At 43.0% G+C, this 11,560-nt stretch overlaps 1 protein-coding gene across 1 annotated transcript; it reads right to left on the bottom strand.

The window, feature by feature from the left end:
• Positions 1–749: 749 nt before the first annotated feature.
• On the bottom strand, positions 750–10,753 carry tmf1 (TATA element modulatory factor 1). The gene is made up of 17 exons (XM_080495915.1): positions 10,225–10,753; positions 8,700–10,135; positions 7,538–7,641; positions 7,147–7,273; positions 6,873–6,978; positions 6,339–6,481; positions 5,425–5,591; positions 5,032–5,188; positions 4,832–4,924; positions 4,561–4,717; positions 4,269–4,461; positions 2,412–2,481; positions 2,240–2,332; positions 2,026–2,148; positions 1,780–1,938; positions 1,565–1,690; positions 750–1,482 (listed from the first exon to the last, which is right to left on the bottom strand). The coding sequence occupies exons 1-17, from the start codon at positions 10,358–10,360 to the stop codon at positions 1,342–1,344; spliced, it is 3,531 nt and encodes a 1,176-aa protein (XP_080352041.1). The 5' UTR covers positions 10,361–10,753; the 3' UTR covers positions 750–1,341.
• Positions 10,754–11,560: the final 807 nt, after the last annotated feature.

Here is an 11,560-nt window from a genome sequence, read left to right as displayed (position 1 = left end):
ATGTAGACGAGGGAGCGGAAAATCTGGGAGTCTTTGTGGTATTTGTATGCCTTTGGACCATGTAGGTGGAGTCGTCTTCTCTTCTCCAGACGTTCCACTCTTGATAAAGCTTCATGGATTCTGGCCTCAATAGCGGTTAGAGAAGCAGCAAGGCAGAGCTGTGATCCTGGTAGGAGGGATGAAGATGTAGAATGTTTCATTTCACTCACAGAACCTAGACACCTGACATTATTTCTTCTGTGTGTATGAGTTTATTTGTGAGTGTGTGTAATACGAGTGGCCGTGAACAGGAGCGGTGGTATTAGCCTAGGACCATTAAGATGTTTGAAATAGAAATAATAGAAATACTCACATCATGACGTTGTAAGCTTGAAGGTTCTCTCTCTCTCACACACACACACAAAATCAATGAGATGTGCTGATGTTGCTTGTTGTCTACCATCATTTATTTAACCATCAAAATCATGTACTTCTGTATTTGTTGTTGCTACTTTGCTGATTTGTGTACCTGCTTGATATTCATGTTGATACCTAAACAGTGCTGCTCAACTTCGTTTAAATCTAACAGCAGCTGGAAAGTGTTTGGATCTGTACGTTAATGGTAAGTAAGGCATTAACAAGGGTATTGTGGAGGAGGAGACACTAAATCTCCTCCTGTTCCGAGAGTAAAAACTGTTCCGACACCAGAAGGCTCTCATTCACCCAAGCTGCAGAACAGGACTAAAATGATTGCACACCATAGAATCAAATCATTTTTCCACCACCCAAATAAATGTTTATTCATTTACATATGTATACATCTGAAAGTCCAGTCTGTAGGATTTCAATCATGGGCGACTCGCCCCTCTACACCGTACATAGTGATCAGCAATCTGAGGAGTTAGGAACAATACATAAATGTTTTTCTGTACAAAGTTTCAATATATTTGCTAAACCGTTCTGATTATGCATACAGAAACTGTGGATGAGCTCAAAATCTTCTAGTGCAAAAAGCATTCACCATCTCATATAGTTAAAAACTGTGTGTACAACAACAGACGGGATCAGGAGAATCGTTTTCGTTCTAAAGGAGCCCCAAAGATTTCATATCAATGAGTGAATCACACACAGCGGATATCCTTCATCGCAAATCTGGTAAATGCACCGAGTCGCATACTCCCAACGTCCCCATATAAATAAAATAATCATTATTTCAAATAAAACTATTTGATCAGGTGACATAACAGGAAGTTTCTGTTGACACAGTGATTCAACTTAAGTGTTCTGCTCCTATCTCCTTTTAAGAATGTATATGTGACTAAGGTGTAAAACTGATTTGTGCCCCAGAGGAGCAAAACCGGTTTATTTCTGGTTCTTCAGCAATTCATCGATCTGAGTCTTGTACATGTTCTTCACATCCTCCAGGTCCAGCCTCAGTTCCTCTGCTTCCTCTGCCTTTTCTCCATACATCTGCAGGATGGTGTTGTGCCTCTGCTCCAGCTCCTGTCATGCAGAGCCACACAGGTTAAAATCACATCTCGCGACGTCCTGCTGAAAGAGATCCTCGCACTGGGTGGCTCTGTACCTTGAGCTGAACTTTGAGTTTGGGGATTTCCACCACCTGCTCCTCCATCTCGTCATTGAGAGTCGTGAGGCGGACCAGCTCCTCTTCCAACACGGAGCGGCTCCGTTCCAGCGTGGCGATCTCAAGCTGACAACGCAACACAAGCGTACAATTGAAAACGGTCACAACAAGCTGCTGACCAATCTAATCTTGCCAATTGTGTTTAAACGTATTACCTGCAACTGCACTATCTCTCCTTCTCTCAGCTTGAGTTGAGACTGGAGGTTTTCGATGACGCTGGAGCCTCCAGACAGCCTGGCGGCCTCGTACAGGTTGGTGCCGCTCATCGACATGGACATGGTCATGTTGCCCAGAGAGTGGTCGATGGAGTCGTCCTGGGGAAAAGTGAAACGTACAGTCAAGCCTCCAGCCTCCATGCGAACAGAGTTTAAAATGAGGTATAGGTGGAGAGCAGGGTGCACCTGGGAAAGCAGGGAGGTGTGCAGCCCGGCGTTATCTGTCCCACTGATGGAGCTGGAACGGGACAGAGAGGGTGTGGAGGAGGCCGGAGGCTCTCCCACAGAATGAGTTATGGTCTTCCGCTCCTGACACGGCAGAATGAAAGTGAATGAGTTTAGACTGAATCAAGCAGGCAAACATAATTATTTGAGGTAAGGAATTGTAAAAAAACCAAACCTTTTCTCTGAGCGCTTCTTGCACCAGGTAGCATTTCTTCTTCTCCTGCTCCACCTTCATCTTCTCCATCTCCAGCTGATTGTTTAGCAACAGCTGACAGAAGAAACAGGAATGTCCATCAGGAAGAGGTTTCACACCAAAATGGGAACATTGGGAATGGCTGTAACTGTACCTTTTCTTTCTTGGCCTCCTCAAACATTCGACTGTGTTCTCCTCGCAGATTTTCCAACTCCACGTGTTCCCTGCACGGCATTGACAAGCAAAAAAGGCTCATCATTCGCAATGTGGACATTTGTTTTTGGTTTTCTTATAAAACGTGTCATTATGAAACACAATTACAACTAAACAAAGTCATACAAAAACAAAAAAATAACTGATCTCCACACGTCATATGGACAGGCTTCGGTCTACACTTTAATGATCAGCCAGCACAAAAAGTTCCTTGGACTAATTTAGAATAAATTTGTTTGTCTTTGGTGATCAGTAATTATCAGCTAAAAATCTATCTATCTAATATATAAATAAGGAAAAAAAGAAAAGTTGAACAAAAACATTCGAGCCAGCCAGGAGTCGAACCTAGAATCTTCTGATCCGTAGTCAGACGCGTTATCCATTGCGCCACTGGCCCTGTAAAGCTCACTGGGCCTCTCACCACTCATGCCTCTGAGCAACAGAGGCCATGTGTTCACACATGACTGCTTCTCACAGTGGGTGTTCCCCTGGGCTTCACACTGCCACTCAGGAAGGGGCGGATCCCACAACAAACCAACTGCAGGACACATTAGCATGACAGAGAGCGCTGCGAAGGCCACATTACTCTGACGCAGCCTGTAAACTTTACCAACACCCAGAATAGTTGAGCACTCAATTTTTTGAAAACAAAACAGTAACGTGACTTAGTGTTTTGTTGCTATGCTACCGCACGCAAACACCTGAATCGGAGTGAAAAAGTAAAATAATATTATGTGTAGTGTTTCCAGCTCATGTACACACTCTGTGTTTATATTTCACATTAGGAATTCCAGGAGTTAAAAACTACAGACTGTAAATTAACAATCAGATAGCTCTCACATTGTGAGGCAATGAGAGTTAAAGTGCCTTCTGATGACTTCCTCTTTTTTGTCAATGATTAATTTAGGAACATTTGTACTTTTCCAATTTAACATTTGTCTTTATTTTTGCACCGTGTGTCTAAGTGTAGTACAATTTCTAACCTCCATATGTATGTCCTGTGCCGACTGTTGATTCTGACTCCGAGTATCAAAACGACTGAATGTTGGAAATTCTTGCTAATATTTTATTTGAAATGGGGGCTTTTGTTTCGAGCAGAATATAAAGCGTTTGTGGAATCAAACTAAAAAATATGATTTTCATTTGATCACTGTCGGCCAGTGGCTGCATCTCATTGGAAATGTTGAGACGACACATCGGCGGCTTCAACCGACCCAAATCATTACACTGTCAGTTGTATTCACACAGCTGCAATGCAAGGTGCTAATCCTCCAGTGGGAGCGTTTCAGGCCTCAGTGTCTCATGCCTTGCTCAAGGACACTTCAACATATGGAAAGGACGAGACAACAGGGGTGGAAACCACTTAGTGATTGCTCTACCAACTCTGCTACAAAGGCCAAACCAAATATAAACTAGAACAGGCACTCAGTAGAGCGCAGACCTTCACCGACGCCAAATTTGTTTACAGAACCAAGTTAGCATCGCTAGCATGTATTTAGAAACAGTTGGCTGGTAACGTCCCCAAATCTAATTGATGATGACAAATCATCCCAGAAAATGTCATGCAATTTGGGTAAGTAGTTGTTGGTAAAAGTTATATATATATATATTACAAACCAATAAAAAAACAAATAAATACACGCAAAACATAAAAACAAACAGTCTCGGCCCAACTTTCGTTGGCAAAGGTAATTATGGTCAATTTTCTATAAAATTCACAGTCAGGAGATCATTTCAATCAAAGGTAAAAAAAAACAAAACTAGAGTTCAGTAGCCCCCTGTAGTGAAAATTCCTTACCTGCTGCTGTCGTCCTCCAGTTTCTCTCTTTTGTTCCTCTCAGCTTCCAGCTGAGCCAGGAGTCGGGCTTTTTCTTGGCGCAGCGTAGAATTCTGGGATTCCAGAGAGGCCAGCTGTGACTTGATGGACAGAAGTTCTTCTGCTGCCGATCGCTCCTTCTCCACCGCCACAGCCAGCTGCGCCTGGGCATCGGCTGGTGGAACAAACGGGGTGAAATCATCTCAGATTTTTAGCTTATACTCACTCAGATTACCCTTTCGTATAAACTGAGAGATAAATTTCTGCTCCTCACTGAGCCTGTCAGAGATGCTTTTCTCCAGTTTTTCCCAGGATGCCGTTTGTCCACCCAGCGAGGCCTGGAGGTTTTCAATTTGCCGCAGTAAAGGCCGCGTGGCCGAGGTCACGTTCTGGCTGAGCTCCTGGTTTCTCGTCTCTGCATCTTGAAGCCTCTGAATAAATTCGAAGAAATTACAGTTTGCGTTACAGAATCATAAGACGAGTCGCCGACTTCATTTTGTTTACTCGTGAGCTTGTTTGGCCACATTTCATCATCGTGATGTTACCTGTTGAAGCTCACTGATCTCATCTCTTAAATAGTCTTCTTTCCTTGCCTGCTGTTGTTCAGCCCTCTGCAGAGCCAACCTGAGATCAGCCACCTGAACACGGGTCCAGGAACAATGGCGGAATTCAAGTTGAATTGAGACATGCATGGTAGAGGGAAAAAAAAAAAAAAAAAACAGTAGACTTCCAGGGTCTGCGTTACCTGGTCGGCCAGTGCTTCCTGCTGAATCCTGGCCTCCTCCTGGGCCTTCTCCAGAGCCACACCCAGCTGCTCTTTGGCCTGTATTTCCCTGCTCAGAGCTGCTTCTTCAGCCTCACTGACCCTGCTGGCGTTGACTTTATGAAGTTCTGCCAGCTCCCTGACGACACAGATGTAGAGGAAGGCTGAAGCCACAGTGTATGTCACAAAACATACATGTTTTAGAAATGTGTGCCATAGATTTAGAAATCCATTGTCAAAGGTGTTTTGGTGACCTTTTTGCCAATTAAGGGTATCTTAGTTGCCCTATAAGATCTAAACTGAAGACAAAGAAGTGTTGTTCTCAATGTCAATCCGTACTGTATAGTTTTGCACAGTAAAACACAAAGTTTTTACTTATAAGAGTTGTCCAGAGCAGCCTGCAGGCTCCGGCCTTTCTCCTGCAGCTCCTCAGAGTCCGACTGCAGCCCGCTGAGCTCCTTCTCCTGTCGCTCCACCATCGTGTTCAGTCTCTTTATGTTCTCCCGGTGCTGTTTCTCCACCTCCTCCTTCCCATCCAGAACCTAGACACGTCAACCAGGATCATGATGAACATAGTTTAAGCTAATAACGAGTCACAACTCATTTATATGTAGAAAAACAAAGATATCCATATATTTGAAAAGAGAAATGTCACATTTGAACTTGAAAACAAAGTGTGAACAGTAATTATCAAAAAGATAAACCCAAAAATGCATTAATTACTTTTAGTTGCTTCATAATATTACACAGCTTTTTAAAAGTGGTTATTGTTATGGTAAGACAAAGAGACACGCAATCACCCACACATACACACATAAACCTACAAGTAAAGCGATCAGTGAATTAAATAGATATATCTTTGGATTTCAGGAAGAAGATCAGAAGTGTTAAACACTGTACCACAATCCTCCCCGAAATCTTGATCAATGTAGTGCTTTTTACTTTGAAGAAACATCTAAAGACAAAGTAAAGCAAACTCTTCCCAATTCACTTCATGATACCTTCCGATATTAAACTCTGACGAGTCAATAACATATAATAAATATAATATAATCAAAGTACTTGTGGGATAAGTTTAAAGATAGAAAATAAATTAACTCTTCTATCTTTGAAAGCGTTTCCCTGTCATCATCATTGTGTACTACTTAAAAAAAAACAACCTACTGCATAATGTTTGATTTGCAGTGCATGTGGTTTCCATGCATTATCATCGGGCAAACTTAATAGAACTGCTAACTGTAAAAACTGAATGTTTAGAAGGTTGTTTCTAAAGCAGAGTGTATGTGAACCTGCTGCAGGTGCACGAGCTCCTCCTCCTGCTCCTTGATTTTCTTCAGCTGCTTGGTGGCTCTGGTGTCGGTCTCCTTCTCCTTCACACGAAGCTTCTTAATGATGTTGCTCTGCTGCAGTTGCTGCTTGGATAACTTTTCACCTAAAAGTGAAGAGACACGAAGACAAACTCAGACATCTTAATAAAGCTGGAGACACTTACACTTCAGTCAAGTAGAAGTTCATATTAACTAAATGAAGTCGCCAGACGTGCACCGGTACGTTTGTCACACTCCACTCAATTGTATTATAAGCAGATTAATAAGACATGTCTTGAAAACTATTTTGGAAAAGAACACAGTGAAGCAGTTTTCATGCTTAACCGTCAACTTGTTGATATTAAGGAATGACGCTGATTTGAAAAGTGTTAAAGTGACAATAGCCAAATGTCAATGCCTCACCAACTGCATGAACTTTAAAGCATTTTAAAGCAGCTTCACTCCATAAGACCAAGTGTAAAACCCGGCTTTGGCAAGCCTGTGAGTGAATCTTACCCTCTTCCAGCAGACCTCTGATCTGCTCCTCCTTCTCTCTGATGATCTCCATTGTATCACTGGGGTTCAGTCTTGTGGCAAGCTCCTCACGTAAGCCTTTTATCTCCTGCAACGCAGAGAAAAAAAAAACATCAGTTTCAACACTGAAACTTTGTACATGGTTTTCAATACCCATTAAATGAATATGATGGCTGAACAGTTTTCAGACATCCAAAAGCAGAACTGATGGGAGATAAGACAAATCACAGATAATTATGACTAATATGCGAGTTACCTTCTTGGCTATGTCTCTCTCTTTGCAGGCCAGCTGAGCCTTCCTCTCTGTATCGGCGATGCGCTGGGTGAACTCATCCTTCAGGGACTGAACAGTGGAGCTCTCCTCCTTTAAGCTTATCACTTCACTGGAGGGCGACAAAATTATTAAATGTAAAATATCAAAATAACCTCAGCAACTCAGAACAGCATTTTAAACCCACACACATTGATAACTGTATATATTGGGATTCTTCTGAGTGTATTCTGGCAACAATTTAGTTTACTAATCATGTTCTTGCATCTTCAGTGCTAACATGTTAGCATGCCTTGTCCAATCTAAGCGGCACCAACAGCAACTGTATTGTTTATTTACAGAGGCTATGTGAAGCAGCCGTGAGCTACATACTCACTCTTTCAGGTTGTCGCACTCCTCCTCCAGCTTGGCCTTGTCTTTGCTCACAGTGAGCAGCTGTGACTCTCTCTTCTCCAGGCGGCCTGACAGCTCATCAATAGCCTAAACACACACATACAACATCATTTGTACTCAAAGAAATGTCTACGAATATGACACTCATCAGAAATTCTGTATCGAAGTAATTACATGTACTGTGTGACACGCTCTCGTATTTGCAGGAAGTGAAGCAAACAAGGTCAATACCAACGAGAGAAGGATTAAATCTGTCAGCAACGTGCCTTTCAAATGGCCACGCAACTGGAAACTAGTTTTAACATAAATACATTCATTCAGTGGATCCATTAATAACGATAATTTCCATTGAACAAGCTGAAGTATCTATTTACAGGCAATTGTAGCAAAACATAGCTGCTGACTTATGGAGGACTGTGTCTATGAACAACAAAGAGTAACATTGACCTCAGATGATTAAATGTGATCATCAACATCGTCTAACTCCAATTCCCACCAATAAGCAGATCAACACGCCTGAAAAAGCGAGGCCCGACATGCTTCTAAACAAACAGTTTTGACCATGACTATACACTTTATAGTCAATTTTAATCCTGCTGCTTAACAGTGTTCAGAAATGATTTAATCCAGTACAAAGCAGTGCTGTGGAAGTCATGAGAGATGTCTCATTTAAATTGGTCTCATTCTAAACCCTGCGTGAACTAAAACTTGACCATGTGTTTGTGTGGCGATATCACTTGTAACTACAGCGTAAGAAGAACTACAATAAAGCATCTACAATCGCACTAAACAATCTGGGCCAACAGTTTCAAATAATTTATAGGACGCTCTGACACTTTAAGAAGAAGCTTTCTTATGGATGCAAATAAAGAGAATTTATTTGCTTCATTATTGTTCTTTAAAATCTGATTGTTACAGTTATACCTAATTTTTCATCTATTTCCTTAATTGTGGAGGTAAACTGTTTTGGAGATTGAATTAAACATGAACTTCAGTGTGTTGACTATTTACATTGAAATTTGCTTGAACTTGTTTGAATGTCAAACGTCGTGTCTTTATAAAGTCAAAAGTAAATATAAGGGAAACACATACAGCAAACAAATATTTACATTCAAGTGGAAGAGTAATCCAATGCAGGCTTTTACCTTCTGAAGCTTCAATATTTGCACAGTCGATACGCTTTTCATCTCCTCGGTGATTGGCAGTGTCATCAGTTCCCCAACTTGGGAGACAGGATCAAATATTGTGACGTTCACCTCCGAATCCTGTTCCGTTAAATCTTCAGGCTGCTCGCTATTCACAGGAGTCGCACTCCGTCCACTCTCCTCCATTTCATCCAGCGACTGCTCCCTGGTCATTTCTGAGCACTTCTCTTCCTCAACCTCTTCCTCAACCTCTTCTTCAACCTCTTCCTCAACCTCTTCCTCAACCTCTTCCTCAACCTCTTCCTCCTCAACTTCTCTCTCCTCGCATGCCTTCCGCACAGCTTCACCTTCCTGTTTTTGGCATGGTGCCGTTAAAGGGGCAGGACCAGCGGTGACGGATGCCAGAGTCCTGCTTGCAGGAATCTCATCATCCGAGTTCACCTCGCTGACACTCCGGCTGTCCAGTGACTGGACACTAAACGAATCGATGCGCTCAAAGGCATCTGAGGATGAGCCGCAACTCTCGGTCAGTTTGGGATAGTCCTCGAGTCGGGCAAAATCTGCACAGGTGGAGGCAGTGAGAAGCTGGAAGGAGCCCTGCATGAGGTGAAGGCCAGCCTTGCTCTCACCAGTTTCTTGCCTCGAGCTGGCTGAACTCTCACTCAATACACTTTCATGGTCGAGCACTTCAATGTCACTGGTGGTGGAGGTTCCTGAGGAGAAAGCGCTGACTGGAGGTGAAGGGGTATCATTCTGGCGATCCTCCACCTTTGAGTCTTTATGCTCAAGGACTACGACCTTAGAGGATGTGGTGGGTGGAGACTCGGGGGGAGCAGAGGCCTTTGGAGCAGGAGGTTGATTCTCAGGAGAATCTGGTGAATCCTGACCCGTCTGTGGTTCTGGGGGCGTCTGTAGCTCCTCTGTTTCTCGCTCTGCGGAAATGTTGGCATCAATGTCTGCCGTCTCACTCTTCGTTGAACCATCCAATCGACTTGGAAGATCATCAGGAGAGGAAATAGGAGATACTGGCTGAAGGAGGATGGTGTCTGGATATGGGGCTGCTGGTGAGGATTGGGGCTCCACTGGCTGGTCGTCAGCAGCTGTCTCATGGTCGTGACCCTGGTCGGCACACCTTTGAATCTCTACATCCTTTTGGACCACAGCCTCTTTGCTTTTCTTCTCCTTCTCTTGAGGCCGCCGTTGCGATTTCGTAGGGGGGATGGACACCACCTGGGCTTTGGGGACAGCAGGTACATCTCCAGAAGAAAGAAAGGCACTGAAAAAGTTTTCGGATTCATCCACAACAGTACGAGTGACCGGAGTAGTAATAGCCTCCGAGGAAGGAGGAGGAGTGGTGGTCTTTTCTTCTGTGGGCGCTTCCCACTGTGTCATTCCCCATCCTCCGCTCACGGAAAGCTTTCCCGGTAATGTGCCATCTGGTTGGAGAAGATATGAGTTTTAATCTTTTATCGGGCTGCAGCTGTTCATCCTAGCGTTTGTTTATAGTGCTCCCACACATACTTACCATTGTAAGGCATTACAGTTGAGTCACCCCATTGGTCCTCTTCTTTGATGTCCAGAACACGGTCGATGGACTTCTGAGCTTGTGTTAAAGCCTGTTTAGCGAATGTGGACAGGTGAGACGCGTTGAACCAACTCATCCTCTTGATCGAGCGAGCTAGCGAACACCAACTTCGGAGTCTGTTGCGCGGTTATTACACTGAATTTAGCGTCACGTCGCCAACACTTGTCACTTCGCCAACCTCTTCATGTTCCAACTAACCAGCTGCCAATGCCATTACAAGTTGTGTCCTCAAATATTTACTCACAGCAAAAAGCTACCACATAGCCAATTAGCAAAGCTGGAAGTTTAAGCTCTGAAAGTAGCAAAGTGACGCCAATAATTGCGAAATTTCTACACGTCAGTCGTGTAGAAAAACATTTAACGCTTGTGCGGCAGCCAGAACTCCACCAGATATGTCATATTGGAGGTTATTCCATGTTTATCTGAGGTTTTTTTCGGCTTCTCCGCTCCGCCGTCATCGTTTGTTTTGGTCGCTCCCAACTTGTAGCACGGCTAGCGTTAGCATGCGCGCGACTTCCTGTCCACGTAGCACTATGACGTCACCATGTGGTTTGCGGAGCCGGACGCTTTAAAATCAACACGTCCACCTTTTAAATCCCCCTAAAATCATCTGTCAGGTACAGAATAGAAATAACAACGTGTTCATGGGAGAAGTTATTTGTATTTTAACCCTTTATCATATAAGCCAGTGGTCCACAATCCTTTTTCTTGAGGGACCCACATTTAACTTATTGTAAATGATTAAACTTAGACGTTTTGTGATATAAACCAATGGAATACAGACTCACCTATTTTTTAAAATGAAAAATGCTTTATGCTTTCTGTGCATTGATAAACTCAAGTAAATACCACAATGTAGGAAAAAATGGCTCTGTCTCTGCTGCTTATTGCAACAAGCATTATTTTTGTCATACTCATTACAGTAGAATAAGGACCTTCATTGTAATCTGCTATTCATATTTACTGCACCAAATTGCTACATTTGACATCAACATTAGACCTTAGAATCTAAGGTCTAATGTTGATGTAAAATGTATCAATTCAAGGCGACATACAGCCACTGCGCCTTTTGATCCAAGGCTTAGATCAAAAGGCTCAGTGGCTGTATGTCGCCTTGAATTGCATGTCAAATTGGTCACACTTTTGAATTATTGGCCATGATTACATCATTGGCTGTGTCTACTACCTTATCAGGGAGAGCTTGCAATTGTTACCACACAAATCTGTTTCACAGTGGAAAAAATAGACTGTTAATGAAACAATATATAGTTATTAC

This window comes from Blennius ocellaris, assembly GCF_963422515.1.
Source record: "Blennius ocellaris genome assembly, chromosome: 4".
NCBI classification, from domain to species: Eukaryota; Metazoa; Chordata; class Actinopteri; order Blenniiformes; family Blenniidae; genus Blennius; species Blennius ocellaris.
The sequence above is the reverse complement of the archived record's forward strand: the minus strand, read 5'-3'. Positions and strand labels throughout refer to the sequence as shown.